A 25,258-nucleotide genomic window follows, 5' to 3' on the forward strand; every position below is an offset into this window, starting at 1 on the left:
AGGCTTGCTAAGTGTGTTGCCCTTTGTTGTGTGCTGGAGCACTGAGCTTGTGCCTCTGAGCACATCCCTCTTTGTTCCTTCAAAAGGTAAGGAACACACTTACCTGTGTGTGAGGGTAAGTGTGAGGACTTACCACTGCAATGGCTCTTTTTATAGAAGGAAACTAATTTCATCGTTAAGGTGCTTTTGGAAACATGTTAGTTTTCTGTTGAATGCCAGTTCAGCAGCCGAATGCTACATGTGATCATGAGACCCAGTTCTGTGAATTAAGGAGAGTTTTTCACATTATCTTGCAGTGCTGAAATGAATTGGACTCCTACTATAGAGTACAGAGTGACTGCGTCCAGTAAGCTCTTTATCTAATTACGATTTGTGTAAGAGCAGCATGCCACCTTTGCTGCAGTTCAGGCAGACAAAGCCTTTACTGCTAGGAAACCTTTTCGAAAGCACTGGAATTATGTGTTATCCCCCTGACCTGAGAGTGGTGTGCCACCAGGAGGGCTGTGGGTGCTGGGAACCTTGAGAGTTTCAGATTCAAAGCTTTTTTAGCAAGGGGTTTTTTTGTTGTTGGTTTGGTTTGTTTTTGAGATCCAAACTCTTCAAGCCCTTTCCTCCATGTTTTGCTTGAAGTGATCTGATTAACTCAGCCTGTTCTGCAGAGATCATGGCTCAGATCTGGCTCAGTATGGCCTTTGGCTAGCTAATGCACTAGGGAACCACGGCTGTTTGGGGAAGTGGAGCTAGAAACTGGGCTTTTAAAAACTCTGTACTTGCCCCTCTGGGTCAGACAGGTGTATGACCAGAGAAGCTGCCAGATGGGAGGGCTTGGTTTGAGACTTGGTTCGTGGGAGCATATAGACAAGACCCTCACTGAGCTTATAATAAATACCTGGAGCTTAGTGTCATGGCAGTGGCAGAAATCAGGAGGGGTGTGTGTGTCTGTGATCTACTCATCAAAGAAAGCTGTTTTATTTTTTGAAGATGGAGCAAACATTAGGTGAATGCAGGAAGTGCATGAGCTTTCTGTAAGGAGAGTACATGAAATATGGGTATCGTGGCTGGTAAGGTCAGCAGATGGGGTGTCCTGAGGAAAGCAGGAATGGGAAAGGAGGGATGGGAAAAAAGATTGGACAGAGGAGAGTGGGAGGAAATGGCTGAAGGAATGACAGGGGTGGTCAGAGAGAGGGGAGCAGACATCTCCCCTCTGCTCCTTGCAAGTAGTGGAACCTGTTGGTCCCTGCTCTTCTCCTTGCCCTTCACATGCACTGTGCTGTGGGGGGTCCCATGTTATTCTCTGCCTTTTGGTTGTGCATTCAGCTTTTCTGGATTTGGGGCCTCTTAGGATGTGTGAGGGCCTCTTTTCTCTGCTTCCCAGTCTGAATGGAAACTGGAGAGCCTCATTCATTCCTCAGAGAAGGTCTGAACTGCTGGATCCTTTGGGGCCCTGTCATCGTGAACCCTTTTGCTCCCTGCTGAATGTGTCCCTATCCCTTCCAGCATGTTCTGAACTTCTTGTTGGCCTCTGCAGGGATCTTGACAGTACTCCAGATTTAAACATCTGAAAAATGGGAAGGCACAAGCCATCCCTTTGTACTGCAGGGAATCTGGCTGAGCTGCCAGCTATGAGGCCATCACCGAGGGAAGCTGGATGGCTGGCTCCCGAGTGCAGATGGGGGTTCTGCACCAAAGGGACATGAGCCGAGAGAAGTCATCGCAAAGGGGGCATGGGCTTGGAGCCGAGCCTGGTCTGAGGGGCAGTTGCAAAACTAAGGACACATACAGCCTGCCTTTGAGCTGCTGCCTGTGGGAAATGTATTCAGCTGCAGCACTGAAAGCTTGTGTTGGATCCCATAAGGTACAACATGTGCGTTCTTTCAGTGACATGCTTGAGGATGTGGAGAGGGTGCCTGAGTCTGTTCCTTGCCACTTCCCCCTGCTTTCCCTGCCTTTTATCACAGCTTGGCCTCCAGTGCCTTGTACAGTGACCTTTGCTGTGGTCCATCCACATGGTCCACTCACAACAAATGCTGGAGGAAAGGTTGCAGTGGGTGGTGCCGTGCTCCTGGTGGGGCTAGAGATAAGGGGGCCTGCCTGTGTGTGTTGTCTGCTGTTGTTTTGTTCAGGACTTGGGGGTTTGCTGCAATTGGTTATTTGCTGAGCTCTCTAAGAAAGGCACCACCACATTCCTCACTGAACACGCGCTGTAGATACAGTAACAGGGCTTGCTCGCCCAGTCCCACTTACAAAGGGATGGCCGAGTTCTTGTGGGGACTGAGTGAGCAGACAGGAGGCATTTCTTGCTGGATCAAGTTTTGTGTCTCCAAAGCTTGTCTAGTTTCTTTCCCAAACTTATCATTCTTTCTAATAAAAGTTACTGTCTCTCCTTCCAAACTTTGCCTTGCTTATAGCCTTAGACCATTGCAGCTACAGTGCAGCCTCTGGGATGTGGGTGGAGAAGGTAGCATCTTTGTCTTATTTCCTTTCTTTTATTCCAGGACATCTACACAGGGGCAGAATTAAGGTAGTTTGGGTGCTTGGTTTGAGAACTGCAAATGTAATACTGCATTTTCCAAATTTCTAACATTCAAACTTCTTTTTTTTAACCTTTAATTTTTTTGAGAATAAAATGCTCTTCTTTGAAAAATATGTGCTTGTAACTTAACTTCATTTAACAGAGGTTTATATTGCATGATGGGAACATCTTACCATTTCAGTAGTGTACTGGAGAGGGAAAGAAGCCTTAGGGAAAATCACTGCCTCTCTCCTGGCTCTCACAAGTTCCCAAGGGGATGTTTGCTGCTCATGTGTTGAGGGGGAGTATGGGCAGCCACCTCCCAGCTACAGACATCAGGAAGGACTCAGGAGCAGGGAATTTACCTGGGTAAAGACAGCCAAGTGAGTCTGATGGGGATTTCTGGGGACATGTTGATAGCATAATGTGATCTGAGCACTCAGTCTCTGACTCTCTTCTCAGCAGGGCCTTGTGTTTTTTATCTTCTGCTGTTTAGGAGGCCTGGGTTTTTAGAGAGGGTGTATGCAAGTAAGCAAGCTTTCAGCTGGGATATCAAAGCTCCAAGGACTAGAGAAGGCAGTGATCTCTGCCAAATGCATTAGCGAGGAACATTAAAGAAAACACCAGGTGGTGGCTTATAGAGAAATCGGATTATGTGCCCCTGGCCTTTAGTCCTGGCCGTAGTGAACTCAGTAACTGCTCAGCCACAGGTTTTGTGTTGTTCCTGGTTACTGTACTGCTTGCCAAATCCCGACAGTCAGACTGGGCACTGGCCCTTAGAATGTATTTCAGCTATTGGTGAGCCATTGGAGAGCGGGAACAAAAATGAAAGGGCAAGTACTCTTCAGACTAGAGCCTCTCCTCTCGAAAAATTGGCATACTTTGTTTTTGTGATTTGTGGAGTTGTACAATATTGGTTTTGCCAGGCTGTGCTCTGCTTGCTTCCTGCAAGAGGCTCTCCTGGTGACTGGCTCTGTTTCTCTCTCATCACAGACTGCGCTATGGACCTGCAGTGCCTCCCGGCTCCTGTGGCCGCCTCCATCCCTGTGAATGATGGGCTGGCCCCTTTGCCCTCTGACGCAGATGCAAAGGGCTTGCCTACCTCGCTCCCTGCTGCCAGCTTGCTCCCATCTCCAGACTGTGTACCTTTGCCAGTGCCTGAGAGCGTGGAGGACTTCACAGATGGAGACATCATTGGGGAAGAACTGGACTCCCTCCTGGACTCCCTTGCTGAAGGGTCACCATACCCTCTAGTAAGAGTCAGCACTGCATGGGTCCCCTGCTTCTTGTTCCAAATATGTCCCTGGAGCATGAGGATATGCATGCTGCCTCTCTCTGTAATTATTTTCTCCTAACTCTTCCTCTGGCAAAACCCATTCATTACTTCCTTTATTTCTGCAAGTGGCTTGTGAGTATCTAAAGAGCCCTCCTCCAAGCCTGTTTTGCCGTGTACAACTTCATGGAGCTGCCTCTCAAAATGTACCCTAGGTCGCCTTCCTCGGACATTTCCTTCCACCTGGCCTCTGATGTCGAGGAGTTGAAGCAGGTCTGAGGGTAGAAATGAGTGGGGTGAAGCAGGAATGATGGATGTATTTTATACAGTGGCCATGCTCTAAGGTTCTTGTATTTTGTGCAGACTGCATTCAGCCTATGCTCTTTGAACAGGTCTGGAAGCTGCAGACGCAGTCTGTATTCATACTTATGTTAGATTTTATTTGCCAGTGTTGCTGATGTTATGTGAGCCAACTTAGCTCTGGAGGCAATATAATCACATTCACGTTGGATGCCTCTGAGCCAAAAAGCCCTGATGGGAGGTGCCACGAGTCATGGTCCTTACCCTGACCTTGGTGCAGTGTGTACTCAGCTGCACTGTTTCTCAGCCTGAGCTGGTTTAAGTGCCCAGCACAGGGCTCTACCTTGCAGACTGATGAGCTCAGGTAGCCCAACACCTCCTCAGGGATCTTGGTCCAGACTGTTTGCAGTGTAGATAGATTGGAAGGTCTGTGGTGGACTGAACTGCCAGGTATCCTTTTGCTTCAGATAGTATAGCACACACCTCAGTGGGAGCCTGTTGCTCTCTGTTGTCATGGTTTAGCCCCAGTCAGCAACTAAGTACCGTGCAGCTGCACTCTCACTTTCCCCCTGCCCCTTCCCCAGTGGGGAGGATAATGAAAAAAACTCAAAAATCCAAACTTGTAGTTTAAGATAAGAACAGTTTAATAATTGAAACAAAATAAAATATGATAATAAAAATAATAACAATAATAATAATAATAGAAAAGGAGAGAGAGAGGGAGGAATAAAACCCAAGAGAATGAAGTGATGCATAATCCAGTTGCTTCCCACCCACTGACCAATGCCCAGCCCATCCCTGAGTAGCAACTGGTGACTTCTGATCTAGTCTCCCTAGTTTATATACTGGGCATGATGTTTTGTGGTATGAAATATCCCTTTGGCTTGTTCAGATCAGCTGTCCTGACCATGCTCTCCCGCAGCTTCTTGTGCATCTGCTTGCTGGCAGAGCATGAGAAACTGAAAAGTCCTTGACTTAGAGTAAGCACGACCTAGCAACAACCAAAATACCAGTGTATTATCAGCATTATTCTCATGCTAAATCCAAAACACGGCACTGTACCAACTACTAAGAAGAAAATTAACTCTGTGCCAGCCAAAACTAGGACATCAGATTTAAGTCTCTACTCCTGATTCCTAATGTGCTGTTTATCCTCCTCCTTCCTGATTCCCCGAAGTCTCTGGTCCAGGGCACCATTCCTGCCAATCTGCCAACCGAGATGCCCCAGTTGATTCCTGTGTTTCCGGGGGGAACTCCGCTGCTGCCTCCAGTCGTGACAGCCAGCATCCCTGTCTCCACCCCTCTGCCACCCGCCTCCTTTGGCCTGGTGATGGATCCCACCAAGCAGCTCTCCTCCTCCTCTGTCCTGGATGCCTTCGAGGCCCCACCAGGAGGAAGTGGCGGCTCTACTTTAGATTCGCTGGATTCCCTGGATCTGCTTCCCTACACAGACACACGGCTCGATGCCCTGGACTCCTTTGGGACGAGCAGAGGGTCTCTGGATGCCTTGGATTCCTTTGCCATTGGTAGGTGCAGAGTGGCGGGGTTTTATGCTGCCTTAGCTGTGAATGCACGCCAAAATTATTTCCTTCAGTGCTGAGAACATCCATCATGTGGCTTTATCTGCTGGTGTGGCAGAATGGGAATATAAATGTAGAGGAGAGCAGGGAGTTGTCTTGGACAGAGCAACTGAGTATGTTTAGCTCAGGAGTAATGAGAAAGGCTGTAGGGTGTGTAATCCCAGACAACCAGTACGTGCACAGAGTGAAGTTTAAAGAGGAGAATGGAACACAAAGGTGTATAATGATGAATGGTGAGATTTAAACCTGGCTCGGTGTCCAGGACACCTCCCTTGGCACAATTTGCTGGACTATAGCATGCTTCCTCCCCCCTCCTCATTTTGCACAAAGTGAGCAAAGTCATGGTGACTGAGATGATGCAGGACCTTGTTATGCTGGGCAGAATGGTAGAGGCTGAGGTGGGTTTTTCCCATCTCTGGATTCAGGACAGTGAGTGTCCTCTTGAATGAGGCTCTGCACTCTGATGTCACAAGTAGAAAAGCTGGGGAGGATGGTGGGCAAAAAGTGCCTTCCTGTCCAGGAGGAAAGGCAGGCTTCTTCTTGGTTAACTTGTCCCCAGTGTTGCAGTATGTTGGCAGCAAAAGTATTTTGAGAACAGCAGAGACTGGCCAGTCAGCCTTCAACACTCACATTCACCTCAGCATTGGCTTACCTTTGAGTTGCCACCTTGGGAATGCCAGTGCTCAGCAGCACAGAGTTGGGTTCAGTAGGATTTGTGGGACAAGAAGGCCTTTCCTGGAGTTTTTCCAAGTCCAGACAGCTGCTTTGGGGATAAAGTATTAAAATATTATGAAATAAATAAAGCAAATTGATTTAATAAGCATTTGTTTGTCTTTTTGTGAGCAGAATTGCCTCTGAAAGTGAAATGATTGTATTTGTCTTGTGGGGCTCTTTTCCCTTTCTTTTGCCCAGAAGAAACTAGCTCTCAGGAACTGCGACACCCACCTGGCAGCCAAAAACCATCCCCCGTGGTGAGTGAGCTACTCCTCCATGCTGATGTCCCAGGGTGCTCTGGAGCCAAGGTAGTAGTGACTTGGGTGATGTAGGTAATTTGGGCCCCTCTTCTTGACCTGCCCCAATGAGTTTTGCCTTCCATGTCGTGGCAAGGCAGGTAAAGATTTCCCCAGTCAGTAGGAAGACCTTTGTTCCATCTTTGTTTTTATCTGTAACTTCATATTGCTGGGGTGGACATGGTGTGGCCTTGGTTGTAGGGTCAACAGGGGATCATGGACGCTGGTGTCCCATTGTATCTGGCAGCCACATAACGCTCAAGGATGGGGCAGAGTAAGCCAACTTTGACTTCAGGCTGCTGAGGCTCTTTGCTGCTCTCTGGCCCTGTCAGGAGACTTCTCCAGATACACTGTTCTGTCTCTGTCCTATGTCTCCAGTTTGGAGAAAAAGGAGATGGTTAAGCAAGCTTAGAGCAGGAATTATTCTTGAGTTTCTGTCATCTGCTAGCCCTATTAACATCAATGTGAATCTCCCTGAAGATTTACTGATATGTGGTTTGGGTTTTTTTCTCAGGTTGGGATAGGGTTAAAAGCCTTTCAGTGGAGAGCTTATTGTGATGGAAGGAATGGGAAGGAGCAAGGGAGGCATTTTGTTCTGTGGCTCATGATAGAAAACTGAGATCCCTTACCAATAGAGAAAGAGGCCTGTCTTTGAAGTGAACATACCACAGTGTTTTTTCTCTTTGAAGAAGTTGCATGCAGCTCTTTTGGAAATGTCATTTCAGATGTGAGCACTTTTATGAGAAAGGAAATGAGAAAGGTTTTTGAGAGACTGGAGTGGGGCAGGGGGTTAGAGAGGTTTCTTGCCCAGGTAGTTGCAGAGCTGAAAAGAGAGGTACATGTGTTTTCTCTCAGGTCAGCCTTGGTGGAGTGAATCATCCAGCTGTGCCCAAGGTCACCGAGCACCTGCTGTCCCAGCCAGAACCAGTAATGCCCAACACAGCCCTGCTAGTGAAGAACCCACTGGCAGCTACTCACGTCTTCAAGCAAGCCTGTCATATCTGCTACCCCAAAACAGGTGATGCGTTTGCTCTGCCACCAGAGCGCTGGCCCAGGCTAGGATTTGGCTTTCCCTGGGCTGATGAGGTTATTCTCTCCTGCAGGGCCCAAGGCTGGTGATTACACCTATCGGGAAGGCTTGGAGCACAAGTGCAAGCGGGACATCCTGCTGGGCAGGCTGAAGAACTCAGAAGATAAGATCTGGAAGAGGATCCGTCCTCGCCCAACAAAAACCAACTTTGTAGGATCCTATTACCTGTGCAAAGGTGATCTGGGGCAGTTGGTGGCCAGGAAGGGGCTGTTCACTGTGTGCTGCGGGAGGCTGGGAGAGAAATTATAGTTGATATCTACAACTGTTGCCTTCTGGCTCTGGGGTCTCCTGTCCCATCAGTAGCCTATGGACTGGATGGCTAGGCACAGTGAAGGGCAATTAGCTGCCATGCTGTGGAGAGCAGGCAGCTTCTAAAGTGGTGGAGCAGAAGAGTTCCAAAGGCACAGTGAGGTGCAATGCATAGCCAAGTGCTCAGAGCTGCCCTGTTGACATGGGCTTTACTGTGAACCTGCCTCCTGTACAAGTGCTCACATTAGTCCCACTCCACTCAGCTGCCCCAGGGCAGGCCTGTGGTTCTGCCTAGGGAGAAGCACTCTCTACCTGTTCCCTTGCTCCAGCCGTCCCACGGTACATGCAGGCAGTGTGACCAGACTGGTCCCTGAGGCAGTGCCATTACAAACTACCGAAAGGTGGGGAGACTGCAAGAGCCAAGCTAACAGGGCTACTTAGTGCTGGGCCTATGGGAGAACTTAATATGGATTAGTGTTACTTAAATCATGATCCGTCCCTTGCCAGGGACTGAATTAAAGCTGGCCTCTGTTTTGAGATGGTTTCCCCAACAGCAACATTACTTGAGATTGTCACCATTCAGTAGTTTGCATTAACTTTCCTGAATGTCTTGATATAGACAAGCTTGGGGGGGGGATGTCTTTTCTTTTTTCTTCAGCTCTGTTTTCTTGCTTTCAGTTCCTTGAGAGGCATGGGCAGCGGGAGGAGATGAGAGAGAGTTTAGTTTCTGACTGGGCCGCCCTGCTTGTGTGGTGGTGTGTGCTGTTTGTTGCTTTGTAGATATGCTTAACAAGCAGGACTGTAAGTACGGGGATAACTGCACCTTCGCGTACCACCAGGAAGAGATCGACGTGTGGACGGAGGAGAGGAAGGGGACCCTCAACCGTGACCTCCTCTTTGACCCGCTAGGTGGGATCAAGCAGAGCAGCCTCACAATTGCCAAGCTCCTCAAGGAACATCAGGGCATCTTCACCTTCCTCTGTGAGGTACAGAGCTGGTGGGAGGGGGCAAGCATCCTTCATTGATATGTTGATAGTTGCCACCACGGAAACATGGTGGAATGACTCGCACAACTGGAGTGCTGCAATGGACGGCTATAAACTCCTCAGGAGGGATGGGCAAGGCAGGAAAAGCAGTGGGGTTGCCCTGCATGTTTGGGAGTGTTTTGACTGTCTAAAGCTTAATGATGGCAGCAATAAGGTTGAGTGTTTATGGGTAGGAATCCGGGGGAAGGCCAACAAGGCTGATATCATGGTGGGATTCTGTTACAGACCACCCATCCAGGCTGAAGAGGCAGAGAAATTATTCTATAAGCAGATGGGAGAAGTCTCACAATCTTTAGCCCTTGTTCTTGTGGGGGACTTCAGCTGAAAATACAACACAACAGAGAGGAAATAGTCTAGGAGGTTCCTAGAGTGTGAGGAAGATAACTTCCTGACACAGCTGGTGAGGGAGACAACTAGGGAAAGCACCTTCTGGACCTGTTGTCTGTGAACAGAGAAGCACTGGTGGGTGGTGTGATGGTTGGAGGCCAACCTGGGCACAGCAATCACAAAATGATAGTTTTCAGTTCTTCAAGAAGTAAACCAGGGGGTCAGCAGAAATGCTACCTTGGACTTCCCAAGGGCAGACTTTGGCCTGTTTAGGATTCTGGTTGACAGAGTCCCTTGGCAGGCAGTCCTGAAGGGCAAAGGAGTCCAGGAAGGCTGGGCATTCTTCAAGAAGCAGATCTTAAAGGTGCAGGAGTGGGCCATCTATGACTCTCTATGTCCCAGCCAGTGCCCTGCTCCCAGGAGGGCAATTACTGTGTAGGAGATAGGAGAAGTAGATTTCTTCCTTAGCCCTGCAGCTGAACCAAGCGTTCACAGCCTCATAAGATCACCCATCTCTTCCTCTGTCTTGAGATGTTGCTTCGAATTGTAATTTAGCTGCAGTTACTTTAGAAATCAAAACTCCGTATTGCAGCAAATTCCCATTTGACATCTGTGCAGAGCCACAGAATTGGTCAGTTGAGGATTGTCTCATATGATCTTGATACTCTGCAGCATAGAGTTCCCTACGCTGGCAGTAGATGTAAAGGGACATGTTCTTTACTGTGAAGTGGCTGTTCTTTTATTTCTCCCCATCATTTCCCCCTTGTTCTTGCTCTGTTGGCTAACACGGAAAGAATATGTGGCTCTGACTAAAAGTTTTCCAACCACAATGGAAAATACTGTTGAGAATAAGCCAAAATATGTTGTCCGGAAGCTTTTCCAGAAATTCACTTGCTTTATTTTAAAGCCCTACCACAAAGTTTTCACCAGACTTCTTTCTGACTTCGAACATTAGAATAGGCTGGCTCTGGTTCTTCTTCCTCTTCCAAGTGAAGTGGCTCTGGTTCACTGCTCTCTAAGATTTTCCCAGCATGCTAATTCTTCTCTTCTCAGATTTGCTTTGACAGCAAACCCCGGATTATCAGCAAAGGGACCAAGGACACACCATCTGTCTGCTCCAACCTTTCTGCCAAGCACAGTTTCCATGACAACAAGTGAGTGAACAGTTTTTTGTGCTGATGGGAACAATTTCTCACAAGTCCAGCCAGTTTAACTCCAGGGCCCTGGTCTCTTTCTTTCTTTTCTCCCCATGGGTTCCAATCATAGGGCAGCTCAAAGCATGATAAATAGCACTGTGGGCTTCACCCTGTGTTTTTGCTGCTGGTGCTGAAGGATTTCAGGCATCAGCAAAGCCTTTTGGTGTCAGTATACTAAGTTTTCCATTGACTTAATTTGCCTTTCAGTTTGGCCTTTACATAAAGGTCAAAACAAAGATCCTGTAGCTCAGGATCCTGCTTGTGACTGGCTGGTAGTGAATGTTTAGGAAAACAAGTATAACAAACATGTCAAGTACATAGTTATACAATTCCTTCTGGTCCCTGGCGTCCTGAGATTTCGGGACTTGCTGAGCCTGAGGAGTTGGTATCTTTGTTGCATATTTTGAAATGTGTCTGATCTCTGAACTAAAGCAGAGCATCAGCCATGTGCTGAGGAGATTGAAAGTACCTACCCAGACTTGATAGGGTAGGAGGGCAGGGGCTTGCTTTTTCCAGAGGGAATTTGTCTCTCCCAGAGTTGATTTTCTGCCTGCCCAGTCAAATGTCTGGATGTCACATGAAAGGAGGAGGTGGGGAGGGTTTGATCTTCTGGTGCTTCATGTTTCTCTGGCCTGGCTGCAGGTGTCTGGTCCACATTGTGCGTTCCACCTCCCTGAAATATTCCAAAATCCGTCAGTTCCAAGAGCACTTCCAGTTTGACGTGTGCCGACATGAGGTGCGTTATGGCTGCCTTCGTGAGGACAGCTGCCACTTTGCTCACAGTTTCATTGAGCTCAAGGTCTGGCTGCTGCAGCAATATTCAGGTGAGTGTGACTTGGCTGGTGTTGTGTATACCTGAGTTTCTTCCAGTGTGTACCCAGGACCAGTTGAGAGGGGAAGAGGGTGATTTAGGAGTACTGAGAAGTTGTCATTTGCCTGTGCATATACTTACTCTGCCTCCTCAGGGACACAGAAGAGAGGACCAAGGTGTTCTGTGAGGTGATTTGGCCCTTGTCCCTTTACATGTGCTATTATAATTTGTAGACCAGGAAGCCTATCCCTTGGGACCAGCTGAATGAATTAAAAATTATTATTAGGTAGAACTGAATCCTAAAAGGTATTTTGGTGCTTAAATCTTGTGCAAATAGCAGTTGGACCCCTGAGTGACTATCTGCTGCAGTGAGAATGGCAGTATGCACAGGTGACAAAGCAGTTAGTTATATAAAGGAAGGCTGTGCATCTCCAGTTTCTCAAAACAAATTCATCAACAGTGGAAAATGACAAGATACTTGGTGTTTCCCAAAAAGCCTTTGATGAGATGCCTCTGAAGGGACTTTTGCAAACATTATATTCAGGGCACTCATGTAATGACACTGCCACATCTGGCACTTTCAGTCCTTTGTCTCTGACTGACATGCTGGAGGGTTTCTCTGGCTGCTCTCCTGTTGACTGTGTACATACTGGTCCACCCACAGTGCTACCTACATCTTTTTTCATCAGAGGCTCTTGTTTAGTGCAACACCCAGCCGGGTAATGGGAGTACTTCAGAAAGGAAGCACATTATGGATGTTTCTCACCATTCTTTGATGTCATAACTAATGTTCAGTTCAGTCCTTGGCCTTGGCTTCAGCTCATGAGCGACAGTGATGAACAAGTGTGGCTCTATGCCAAATGCCATCTTTTATTCTTGTCGTTTGACCTCATTTACTTGTGGCCTCAAAAATTAAAAAATTATAACTCCAGCGTTTCTAAGATAGCACGTTGCCTGTGTGCTGTAGGCCACCACTGCTGCCCTATATGCTTATGATACTGCTTGTAGTACTCTGGGCATTCTAATATTCAAGCACCTTGCTCTTTTCCCCACCCCATGGTTGGTTCATTTTTGTTATTTTGTTTGGGGTTTTTTTTAGAAAAATTTCTCTACTCCCTTCTTCCCTCCGTCTTCCTTCCTCTTCAGCCTGTAGAAGAAACAGTTAGACTGATTATTTTTTTTCTTACCTTCATTACTTGAAGAAGTGATTTCAAAAGAGGAGCTGAGGAGATGAAATAAGCCATGAGTTAAGAGCTGCAGAGGTGGTCAGTAAGCCCTATGCTTATTTCCGTCTTTTCCAACAATGCAAGAGCCATTATCTTGTGGGTTTTTTTCTGCAGGGCTCTATATATGACCCTGCTCTCCTTGTGAGTTTGCCTTCCTGGAGTGGTAGTTTATTACCTCTCCTAAGTGTAGCCTTCATTATGGAAACAGAGATGAAAGATAGTTGTTGCCATTCTCTGAGAATGCTTTAGCTTTGGAGCAGAGAGTTTCAGTTGAGGGCTGTTTGCTTAGCAAGAATAGGAAGAGGGCATCATTCATAACAGCTAGCATTTGAAACATTCCACAGCCATCTGAGCTTTTACAGAGCTTTTGGCTTTGTTCATGAGGATAAAGGATCATATTAGTGGAGTAAAGGTTCCCGAGATCTGAAAATTGGATAGACAGGACTGTTTTGTTGTTCACTGTGGCTTTTCACAGACATATCTTGCTATCTTCTTCCATCAGTGGAAATCACAGTCTTTGTCCTCACTAATGATGTTGCAAAAGATACTGAAATATTATAAGTAATCAACACATGGGCCTTTTGGTTCCCAGATCATTTCTTTGTGACAGTTCATGCTTTGGAGAGCTGGTAGATTGGCAAACATCCTTTCACATTTGGGAGGAGTTTTTTTTTTTCCCAGCCACCACATTTCTAGACTGTATTGTTGAGTTAGTTCAAATTTCTGGGACTGAAAGAAGGCAGTCACTTGCTAAGAGTTTCATTTAAAATTCAGTCTTCTGACAAGACCTGTGTATGCTTCTCCCATTGGTTCTGTACCCCAAGGACCACAGTGCAGGTGTGCAGAATGGAGAAGATCGGAGGTGCTTTGGCCCTTTCCCTGCCAAGTCCAGTGCAGCATGTTAACTTTTTTCCTGTGGTTTTCCCAGTTTTATAGTTTTTATTCCCAAAGTGCAGATCAGCATTGTGTCCAACCCTGGAATATTTGGACACGAAAGAAGAAGTTGCAATTTTTCTAACTCTACACTATTTCTTCTGGAATTAATGTTTAAAAAGGAGAAAATTTACAAACAGCTCTGATCTGTGAGCAGTACCAGCTGTGTAGCAGCTGCCATTTTAAAGGCATTAGCAAATGTTCTTGAATAATAGTAAAGTTCCCTGAATGCTTTTCATCCTGGTCAAGCCCTGTGCAAATGGCAGTATTGTTGCCTGGCAGGGACCTGAACAGCCGGAATCACAGATGAGGAAACTGCAATCAGGAATGATGCAACTTATCCAAGTTACATACAGCCTAAGTTGAGATGAAAACTTATGTTTGGTGGCCCTTAAGTTCTGGAACATGCTGGCTCCCAGATCAAAGATCATGACCATGTAGCACACCTGGGGAACACCTCACTTCAGTAATAAAAGCTGCAGGCATAAGCAAAGTGATCAGTTTTGCAACCTCTGTGTCCTGGTGGTGCTGCATCAAGGCCATCCTCAGCACCCCGCTTGTTGCAGTCAGCTGGCTGTTGCAAGATATTTGCTTCAGTTTGTTTTGGCAGCTATCTTGGGTCTTTATAGCACTTAAATAACATGGGCTTTTTTGTCACAGTCTTCACATTGACCAAACAGTTCCTACCCTTACACAGTTTTTTCTTGCTGTTTAGTGCTCTGAGAGTCATAGGGCCCATCTGGCTGGTTGGTGCTAAGAGAGGCTGTTCCCTCACCACTTGAGCTGGTCAGGAGTTAATTCCTTACATAAGGTCTGACTAACCCTTTTTGTTGTCTGATATTGCATTTCTGATACCTGAAACCTTGCAGCTCTTTCCTTGCTGGTTACATACTAGCAGCTGTTCCTTGTTTGGTTTTGCACTGTTGGTCTTTCCTTGCTGCCTTGGTTGTGCTTGATGTTTGTATATGTTGAATTTCAACTTTCTGCTTTGCCCACCAATTGATGGGCAGCCCCATCAACTTGAAGGTGTAACAGGCTAATTAATCCCAGCCTGGAATGGGTGAGACTTCTGGGGTCTTGTAGGTGCTAGATGCCTCACTGGGATATCTGTGATCTTCCAACCTAGTGGCAAAAACTCCGTTATACAGTAGATCAACAGTAACAAAGCATTGTCTTCAGGAACCTCTGTAGAATCTGTTGATATGGCGTTCAGGGACAGCCTTTGTCAAGCTCTTGACCCCTAGTGAAAAATTATTGTCCCAGAGGCAGCAGCTGGGTCCTTTGCAGACAGCCTGAGCAGAAACGAGCCCAAGAGACCCAACTCTTCTCCTTTTGTTTGGCTTGTGTAGAGAGAGGATCTTCCTTAGCCTGTCATTAAACATGTTCCATGATGGATCCCCTCACAACTCATGTCCTGACACTACAGGGAGACTGTCAGAAGCTGTCAGCCACTCAGGGATTACTAAGCCCAAACGTAAGAAGTCCTGCAACCCCTCTCTTGTGTTGGTCAAAGCAAGGTAATTCAGTTCTGTCTCCTTTGTGTTCCCAGGAATGACCCATGAAGATATCGTGCAGGAATCTAAAAAGTACTGGCAGCAGATGGAGGCACATGCCAGCAAACCAGCCAACAGCATGGTAAGTAAGGTGTATCTAGGGCTTGCAGCCTGGTTTTGCAGCCAGCAGTTCCAGCCCTTTCTCTCTTTCCCTCTCGCTCCTGTGCCTGATAGGTCCCAGGCTTGCCATTGAGGAGGAAGACAGCTGAGAGCTTTCCCAGTTGCTGTGCTGGTGTTGAGCTTTGTGCCTTGTTTTGCAGCATTGTTATCTGCTTTGTTCCATGGTGGGGTGAATCCTCCAGGATACAGAGGGCAACACACAGAGAATGGTGTTTCCTGTGGCACCTTGCTAGTGAAATTGGGGGATTTTAGGACTGTGGCCACACAGAGTGGGGACCAAAGGTGTCCTGCTGCCCTTTAGTGGCCAAGGGACGATAGAGCAGTTTGAAGGACTCTAAGAAATGAGTCGACCCACAGGACTGATATAAATACAGGAGTAGGTGGAACTTCCAGTCTGTTGAGATGCTGTTGAGGCTGGACAGAGATCTTAATGGTGCTTTACCAGGAGGAGGCTGTGAGCTTTGCCTTTGTGCCACCAGTCTCTCGGTGTGGGAGAGGGTGCCTCTGGCTGCACCCTCCAGCACTGCCAAGAACTTTCCCTGGAGAGGTGTGTTATAAGCAAAGGGCACTTTTTTGTTTACTTTCTTACAACTTGTTGGTTATGGGCAGTGCTGCCTTACCCTTTTTTTTCTCCAAAGGGGAGCTCTGTAGTGTAGGACCAGAGCCCACCCAATGAGAACAATTCCCAGCCCTGAGGTTGAACTAAAGCAGTTTTTGCCATTAAAACAAGGAGTTTTTTATTCTTTAATTACTTTCATAAAATATGTCTGACAAGATGAGAAACTTCATGCCTCCTAGCAAGCGCTCAGGCATAGGAGCACCTCTTTCCCCTGCAGAATAGCGGGGAAAGTGCTGTGAATCCTCTTTGTTCCCATTTGACTGCCTTCCTTCCTTTTGTGAAGGCCTGAGCTCACCACCCCTTGGTCTATGCCTTATTGTCAAAACAAGGGTGTTTCACCTTCGTCTGGAACCTGTCACCCAGGAGTCCCTCTGCAGAGACCAGCACTGAATGCAGTCTGTAAGCATCCTGAGGAAGAGGCGTTTTATAGGAGAGGGATCTGAGTCACTCGTGTGGTGTGTAGGAGCTGGTTTTTGTCTGGGTTGTGGGCCAACAGAAGTGTACTAAAGGCTATAGGGCACTGATGCTGGGGAAAAGCAGGTCTGATGGGCATGGCTTAGTCCAACAGGAAAGATGCAGGTGACTGCACTGATGCTTGCAGTGGGCTCTGTGTCCACGTATGTGCTGGTTATGCTGCATGAGATGGAGTCATCTTTGAGGGGATGCTCAGCAACAAACCTGTGCAGCTGTTGTGGTCTGAAATGGTGGGGGAGTGGAATGGAAAGCAGCAGTTCAGAATAACCAAGGTCTCTAGTTCCCAAAACTGACTTGCTTAAGAAATATGTTCTAGCTTCTCAGGAAGCTGAGAAAGACAAGTTTCTACATCCTATATTATATGAGAAGTGAGCCCGGATGATCTGAATGGTTCCTGCAGACAGAGCTGGCTGTGATTTCTTTCTGTGTGGTGTGGGGACAGAGGGAGGGGCCTGCATCTCCACAAGGAAGGAAACTAAGTGTGAATTTGCAGCAGTTTGTGACAGCAGTTGGATTTGTATCAGCAATGCCTGCCCCAAGAGCGCAGTCTAGAGACCGATTCTCTCCTGCCTGCTGTGGATCTACCTGCATTTTCCGGAAAGCTCTCTCTGGCCATTCTCTGTGCATAATGAGGGGATAAAAAAAATACATGGACAGCTTTTTTTCCTGTAAGCCTTGCAGCTTCAAATTCACCTTTGTCTGGAGGTGCTGCTGTTGGAAGAACAAGCTGAACAGCAGACATGGTCAGAGCACGTCCTCTGAAGCACATGGGATCTGGATACTGAGTGAGGGTTCCATTTCTGGCTGCTGGGGCTTGCACAGGGCAGAGGATCAGGAAACAAAATGCCAGAGCCTGCTGCATCAGGGGATGGGCAGAGAGCTACACTTTCTTGGCCCTGTGAGCAGTGTTAGGGCTGATGGCCAGTGGCAAAGTCTGGTTGTACCCCACAAATGCCTGTCACAGAGCTGGACCCTGCACCCTCCACCCTTCCAGGGTGTGGAGGCAGAACAGCAGCCGTGTTGATATGGTCAGAAAATGCCTACCAGCGGCAGCACCAGCTGTCTGTGGGGATTGGCAGCCTGGCACTGGCACTGGTCAGGGAGACAGAGTCAAGTCAGTCAGATGCATGTGTTTGCAAATAGCAAACCATGGCTTTGGCATGAGCACGTCCTCAGCCACAGAGCTGTGCTTTGGGATGAGACCCTGGCTTGCTGCCGAAGACCCTGCGGGCAGGGCTAACTATCTGTTGAGAGATGTTTACTTTTGTCATTGTTTTCTCCTGTCCAAGCAGGCTAACGTGACTCAGAGTTTTCTCAGCATCCTTCCAGCTTTCAAAGTTGGCTGCCTGGCAAAGACAACTTCCCAGGAGTGCTGTAAAAACAGACTCCTCCTTCCCACCATCCTGTGTGATCCACTGTCACCCTGGTGCCCTCTGGTCAGCGGAAGCAAGGTCGCTCTGGGGGATTTTGCTGCAGTTTTGTCACGGCTGCCAGTTGGACTCAGTTAGCAGCTGGGGCTGTCCAGTTGTGGAGAAAAGAGGCAGGCAGCAGGCAGGAGCCCAGTAGCTGTGAGCAGGTCAGGAGGGTTAGCAAGAAGTGGAAGATGAAAATACACTGCTTGCTAAGCACCTGCCAGGAATCTTGCACCTGACTCCACAAATTTGGTCCCATAGAAGCTGCTGTAGGAGTAACCCAGTGGCTGCAGATTGAAGAGGCAACCAGCAGGAGGGACTGTTGTAGGTAGCTGGGTGTCTCCCATAGCATTCCTGTGAATTGAGGGGTTGTAGCCGTGATTTTTTCTGGTTTTCAAGGGCTAATTTGTTTTTACTCCCTTAGCCAGCTGCAGAACCCCATGAAAGCTGACCTCAGAATTATTAATTTAAGCATGGAGCGGAAAGAAAAGTCTCTAATAAGGGGTACGTGCCCCCAAGTACAGCTCGCTCAGTTGTGTGGCCGAGTAACATGGGCTCCTCATATAGTCCCCTGAGGCATGTGGCTCCTCCAGACTGAGACGGGTTCCTGAAGTTTGGAGGCACGAGTGGCCATGCTTGGGCTGTTGCTTTCTGCAGAGCCTGAAGTGGAGAGCATGCCAAAGACTTTTATTTATTTGGTTGTCATGGTGTATAGCTAACACTATATTGGCTTCATAGCAAGGGGTGGTGCCATAGCCCATGGCACTTTTGCCTCATGTTATACAATTTCCACACTGTTGGTTGTCAGCAGCCTGCCAGGTATGTCTTGCCTTTACAAATACAGTCATGTAGAATTAACAGCAGCAGCTTTGATTTTTTGCTTGGGTCCTAATATCCTGGGAGCATACATGCCCACTGGATTGATCAGCAGTTTGCATGACTCAGATGAAGAAATGCATGGGGCTTCTTTTGGTTAAGAATTTGTGGAAAAAGCAGCCCAGATTGCCGAACTACCTAAGAGACATTCTTTTTACCTCTGATCTATTTTCCCTTCTGGAGCCACTCAGTTTTTATTTTTGCTGGGTCAGTAGGTTTGAGCAAAGCTTTCTGACTGTGCTGAGAGATCTGTCACCAGGAGGAGAGCATGGGACTGATAAAAAGGAATATGCCAGCAGTGCCATTTTGTTACCTTAGGCATATAGGTTTGATGGGTGAGTAGTGAGCTGTAGTGTCATTTCCTTTGGAGACCAAGAGGAGATTAAAACTACTGTTTGAAGGCTGCACATCTCAGAAGGAGGCACCTTATTGCCTTCCATGATAGCCCAGGTCTCAACTCTACTCATCCCACAACCAGCCACTTTGATGTGTTCTTGGTGGTCACCAGCACAGGTGGAAGCTGACAGATCACCAGCATAGGTGAATGAGTCATGTGCTGGGAGCCACCAAAAAGGCTGTCTTACAGAGGAGCAGAGAATCACTGCTGCTTTTCAAGAGAGATGCTGATTCCCTAGTAGGGTCCTTTTGCTGGGACATCAGAGCACTGATGGCCTCTTGTAGTCAGCACAGACGAAGGTCAGCTCTCTGATCAGCTTTTCACAGTGACAGAAGACTTTTTATATGTCAGCTCTGCTTCTGCAAAAGACTAGGTCTGGAGGATGCAGAGTGGTAGTCAATAGCTGATGTGGCGTTTCCTCGGAGATGCTTTGATTTTGCGTTGCTTGTGCTTGCTGTTTTCCCTTTGTCAAAGGATGTATACAGGGTCCATGCTATTGCTAATCATTTGCTGGCAGAAGCCTGCTCTTCAGGGACATGACTTGCAATGTCTGCTCATTGTGAGATGCTCAGGGTTAGAAGTCGAGGCATGGCAGGTGGGACGGGCTGCTGATGCAGTTTGCAGTCAGAGAACTGTTTTACCGGTGCATGACCTTTGTGCTTCATGGCCGGCTGGATGACCAGGGTGTTCTTTTGTACTCTCACATACTCCCAGGCCCGGGGCCACTGGCATGCAGTCGGGTTTGCTCTTTGGTTTGGAAGTGAACGGGAGACATCAGCCTCATGTCTTCCAGGGGTGATACAGAATGCAAACAGCTTTACAGAGGTTTGCTCAGAAAATGTGAGGCAGCAGTGATATGGGACTGGCTCCTGGTTTGTTTTTTTTTCTCCACAATCCGTTAGTCATAATCCCAAACCAGCCTTCTTATGTGGGGTAAATAAGTGCAGTGGCTGAGCAGGTGTGAAATACATGCATTGTACCTCTGTCCAGAGACTGTGATTAACTGCTTGTGAAACCCAGTGCAGAGAAACCGTGAGAGATGGAAACCCGCCCAGCAAGTGCTTGGAAGGATATCAACAAGAGGACCCAGCTCTGAGTTCATGGTGTCAAATGGTAGATATGGCATGAGCCTGTTGGTCCAAAAGTAGGAGTGGTGGATCCTGCACTGTGGCATGATCTGGCTTCCTCCTGAGGGGGCTCTCTCAGCTGTGTGACCAAGCTCTCTCTACAAGCAGTGAGCAGGACATGGATTGCCCTCCCTGCAGGGAAGTGGGGATAAGTGCTGGGGCAGGTCTCACAGAGCTTGTCTGTACGCGGAGATAGGCTGCAGGGGTTTCACAGCCGGGCCTGGTCAGTGCTGGAAGCTGTCAGACTGTCTGTGTTTTCAGCCAGATGTCAAAGCCCAGGAAATCATGCTGAAGCAAGCAGTGGTTTTGCTCCTGTCTGGAATCTCAATGGGCCACCAGCTAACACTGGCAAAGAAGAGCTAGGCTGTCTCTGATTTAATCTGGCCTGTCGCTGGCACATGGGCGTGTGGGGAGCTGCCAGCATGACTGTGGCAGGTTTGGGGAGTGCATTTTGGCTCTGTGTGCCTGAGACTGTGGTTCTTTTCCCCAGGCTTCTCCCCGGACTCCCACGTCAAGCACCTTTGACCTCCAGATGAAATTTGTGTGTGGCCAGTGCTGGAGGAATGGGCAGCTGGTGGAGCCAGATAAAGACCTCAAGTACTGTAGTGCCAAAGCCCGCCACTGGTGAGCAATGCAACTTTCTCTTTCCCTCACCCCTCTTCAAGCATTCTGCTTGATTTTGAATTAGTTTCCTTGGCTTTTTCATTGCTTTGATTGCTCTTCTGTGATGCATGTCATGTCTATTTGCACCTCTCAGCTCGTTGGGGCCCATAAGAATGTTTGGTGGGATAGAATTATTGAATCACAGAACAGTTCAGATTGAGAGGAACCTTTAAAGGTCATCTAGTCCAGTCCTCTTGCAATGAACAGGGGCATCTTCAACTAGATCAGGTTGCTCAGAGCCTTGTCCAGCCTGACCTTGAAAGTTTACAGGGATGGGGCATCCACCACATCTCTGGGTTGTGCCAGTGTTTCAACACCCTCATCATAAAAAGTTCCTTCTTTATATCTTGTCTGAATCTACCATCTTTCAGTTTCAAGCCATTACCCCTTGTCTTATAACTACAGGCCCTACTAAAAAATTTATTCTCATCTTTCTTATAAGCCCTCTGCAAGAGGAATATTGTCTAGGAAGTAACTGTTGGGTCATGAAAACTGTGGCCTGTCTCACCCAGGCAGTCTGGCAGGTTGGGATGGAAGGATTTATAGGACTTCTTTTCCCATAACACAAGCCACAGAGGCACAGTCCAGCATACTATTGCAAATGTAAGACTTCTGTTGAAGAAGAGACAGAAGCAGCAGTTTCTAGAGGAAATGAGGAGGTGAGGATTGCTTCCTGGAATGGGAAAAATAACACCTCTTTGTGCAGCTGCTGAATAGAGCTGGGGCTTTTGCCCAGGGTATCTCCTGGTAATCACTTGCTGGAGCTGCAGGAGAATTAATACTTCCTGGCACCTGTCCATAAGACAGTGCTTGTAACAACTTGCATTTCTATTGCACCTTTCAAGCAGAAAATATTCCCAAGTGTTTTTCATGAAACTGATTGCACAAGAATTGGCTGTGTCAAAGGGTTAGTAATCCGTGGTGATGTCATGTGAGATTTGGGGGAGATTTTTGTGGCTTTTTGAGAAAAAATACCCTAGGAAATAGGTAATATGTACAGGGAGAAGTCCTCCTTAAACACCCTTCTTGTAGCTTCTCCATCACAGATGTGCATGTCTAGGAGCAACCAGATAGTGCAGGGACAAGCTGGACAGCAGGATCTGGTCAGCTCTCAATATTTAAGGGTCTCTGAGGTAAAGAACCCTTGTTCTGCTCTTCCTTATGCCTCTCTTGATTTATTCTCTCTTCTTCAGCTGGACAAAGGAACGCCGTGTCCTGCTGGTGATGTCCAAAGCAAAGAAGAAGTGGGTGTCAGTCCGACCACTGCCTCCCACCCGCAACTTCCCACAGCAATATGATGTAAGCCCCATGCCAGATGCCCCTTCCCCTTCCCTTCCACCATGGTACAGCTTTGAGGGCTGGTCCCTTGCAGGCCTGGCAGGGAGGCAGGCACGTGATGGCTGAGATGGGAGGTAAGGACAGACTGATGGCAACAAACCACATCCAGCAAAAAGGTGGAGCAGAAGAAGGAGCAACACCCATTTAAACCACTCCATGCACATATGCGAGTTTTTGAAGTTGCTGTTAATGCATAACAAGAACTGTTAGTGCATCTCTGGCTGGCACAGGGTTTGGGAATGAAATTTAAGTGTCCCCTTAGGTCAGGGTTTCTCAATATGGGTGAGAGGAGAGGCACTTAGGAGAAGCCAGTCCCTGCCTTTGCTGTGGCTGGGCTGCTGTAGATTGTGAAACTTGCTCACAATGGGTTTTGAAAGTAAAACTCTAAGAAGAGCTAAAAAAGCCACATGCTGTGAGGAAAGTTACAGATATCCAACCTCCAACCCCAGCCCCAAATGTGGTGATAGATAGTTTCTCTCTTCCTCTTCTTTCATTTTTTCTGAAAGGAGAAGCTCCTTCCCCCTACCCTGTCACAGGGGTACCCTACCCCCTGTCCTCCTGTGGTGCCAGGACTGGCGGAGAAGGGATGATCAGTCAATATGATGCTTGGAAACTTCTCCTTTTCTCTGGCACTGATGCTGTTGGTAGCCGCGAGGTAAAGTTATGTGCACACTAGTGTGGTCTAAGCAACCTGTAAGGCCACTCTTCACCCACTTGGAGATGGTTGGAGAATGAGTCACCTTTGGGGACCAGCAGCTTGACCAGCAGGAGACACTATGGGGTCAACCCAGGTTGCTCCCTGCTCTCTTGACCTGTACCTGCACCTGGTCACCTGTGGAAATGGAACAGGTGCTGAACTGAGCTGCCTGCATGTTTATGTCATCTGAAGATTGAGGAAAAGAAGCATGAGTTAATGATGTATGAAGTGTCGTGTTTGCAACCTTTCCTGTGTGCAATTTAATGCCCCAGCTGATTATTGAACCCACTTTCCCCTCTACCAAGGAGTATTTGTGCTGATGCTAAATTTTTCTCTCTGTCTTTTTAACAGTTGTGTATCCATGCACAGAATGGCAGGAAATGCCAGTATGTGGGCAACTGCTCCTTTGCCCACAGCCCTGAGGAGAGAGACATGTGGACCTTCATGAAAGAAAATAAAAGTGAGTGGGGAAATGTGGGCCAGAGAGTCTAGGGAGAGGGAGGAGGGCATTTGGGGAGTGGATGCAGGGTTTTTTAAGACATACCCTTGACAACAGAGATGGAGCTGGACAGGGCTGCTCCCATGAGCTTAGGTGGGATTAAGGGACAGGTCTTGTCTACAGTAATTTAGAGCTGCTCTTTTTGTAAATGTGCATGTATATCTTGAGTCCCTTGCTCTGAGACTTGTGCACATTGGTCCCATGTCTTGCTTTGCTCCATTCCTGCCCTCTCTTTCTGCAGCACTTTTGAATCCACCCTGTGCTGTCCCTCCAGTTGCCTGTAAAGTCCCAGGCCTGGCTCTGTATGGAGCTCTGCCAAAGCACCAGTCCTGGCCTGTAGCTGCTCCTGTATCTCTCGTCTGTCTTCTGTCTGCCTTGGCTTTCTTGCCTGTTTCTCTTCATATCCCTTGCTCCTGGGCTGTGGCACTCCCTACTCATGGCATTGTACTCAAAGGGGTGGAGCTGACATCCTGAACGAGAACATCATTGGGTGGTGACTTTTTTGGAGGAATTTGTCTCTATTTAATTATGCAGGTTCCCAGCTTACCGTCTGGGGGATAGCTGGGAGTTTGCCTGTGTCCTGGATGGCCAGCTATGGCAGCAATCATTGTTTATTCAGACTAACAGCAAGCTGGGGAAAAAGGACCATTTGTCCAGGTGTTCACCTGCCACTGTGGGAGATGCAGAAAAGCCTAAAGGATTTCAAGCCTGCCCTGAGTTTGTTTGATCTTTATGATTCTATGGAGGGTCTGTTACTTGTTACAGTTCAAATCATTTTGTTGCTGAGGCCTTAAAAGCACATCAGACCAGTGTGGGCGTGTTTGCTTAAGCACAAAGGTGAATCTTCTAAGGACAGTGTTGTTTCACTTTGGGAGAATTTGCATTCATTATTCTTAAGTTCCTATTGCCTCAAGTTCCTCAATTACCCCTTTAGCAAGGAGTAAATAACTAATGCATTGCACTTAGAGCATCATATTGGTGTCTGCAAACATTTGTGTTTCCATACATTTGTGTTTCCATAGGCTCTCTCAGGAGCTGATCTTGGAAAGGCAGATGCGTAGTTAAAGCTTCCACCTCAAATTTCCTTTCCCACTAGTTTGCTGAGTGGGTTTTAAACCAAAAGCCACAAGAGACAATTACTGTAGTCCTCTGGGCAGGTTATGAACTTGGAGCAAGCTATCATTAGGTCTTTCTCCCCTCCTCAATGCTTCCTGTGGCCAGCTTGCTTAAGGGCTCTCCTCCCTCTCTAGCACTGAGGATGAAACTTAGGCTTAGAGGAAAGGGACGGATCTGAAACCAGCCCCAGCCTTAGCTTCCTGGCTGGAGTGAGATGTCTTCTGATGTCAAGCAGAACCAGGCCTGATGGAGAATCGTCTTGTGGGGTGAATTCTATGGAGAACTTGAGGCACTTTCCCACCTTCCTGACAATTTTGTGTAGCTGCTGTCACAGTTGCCTTTCAACTGATAGAAGACACCCCCCATACCAGGTGGTGTCATGTGAATTTGGTTCCTCTCCCCAGGAGTCTCATCTGAGGAGGTGACATGGGGCCTCCCAAGCGCAGACCTTCAGTCTGTTGCTGCTGCGCGGGCGAGGGGAGGGAAGGGCTGCCCCGGCGTTCGTCCTTTTCTCATAGTTTGTGCACGGTGTGGGAGGTTGTCTGAGTGACTTCATGGGTCGCCTTTGTGCAGTACTAGATATGCAGCAGACCTATGACATGTGGCTAAAGAAACACAATCCTGGGAAGCCTGGAGAGGGAACACCACTCACCTCGCGAGAAGGGGAGAAGCAGATCCAGATGCCCACCGACTATGCTGACATCATGGTAATCAGCTGATCTCTTGTTCTGTATTCTTCCTCCTCAGTGCTGACAGCCTGCCACTCTCCTGTGCTCCAGATGTGAGCTAGTGGGGGCTGCATTTCTCTTCTAAC

General features: G+C 47.7%; 1 protein-coding gene across 5 annotated transcripts in view; it reads left to right on the plus strand.

The window, feature by feature from the left end:
• ZC3H7B (zinc finger CCCH-type containing 7B) overlaps positions 1–25,258 on the plus strand; it is a 47,448-nt gene that overhangs the window by 16,305 nt on the left and 5,885 nt on the right. For 3 of the 5 annotated variants that reach the window (XM_027722626.2, XM_027722623.2, XM_027722624.2), the window contains exons 9-21: positions 3,506–3,765; positions 5,263–5,611; positions 6,578–6,636; positions 7,531–7,693; positions 7,779–7,940; positions 8,795–9,000; positions 10,441–10,541; positions 11,226–11,407; positions 15,103–15,188; positions 20,622–20,755; positions 21,988–22,093; positions 23,181–23,289; positions 25,018–25,151. In XM_027722626.2, coding sequence (XP_027578427.2) covers positions 3,506–3,765; positions 5,263–5,611; positions 6,578–6,636; positions 7,531–7,693; positions 7,779–7,940; positions 8,795–9,000; positions 10,441–10,541; positions 11,226–11,407; positions 15,103–15,188; positions 20,622–20,755; positions 21,988–22,093; positions 23,181–23,289; positions 25,018–25,151 — 2,051 coding nt within the window. The remainder of the gene's footprint in view (positions 1–3,505; positions 3,766–5,262; positions 5,612–6,577; positions 6,637–7,530; positions 7,694–7,778; positions 7,941–8,794; positions 9,001–10,440; positions 10,542–11,225; positions 11,408–15,102; positions 15,189–20,621; positions 20,756–21,987; positions 22,094–23,180; positions 23,290–25,017; positions 25,152–25,258) is intronic. The other 2 variants (XM_039391391.1, XM_039391390.1) reach the window with 1 other exon arrangement.

This window comes from Pipra filicauda, unplaced genomic scaffold, assembly GCF_003945595.2.
Source record: "Pipra filicauda isolate LSUMZ 115617 unplaced genomic scaffold, ASM394559v2 scaffold95_size2449627_pilon, whole genome shotgun sequence".
NCBI classification, from domain to species: Eukaryota; Metazoa; Chordata; class Aves; order Passeriformes; family Pipridae; genus Pipra; species Pipra filicauda.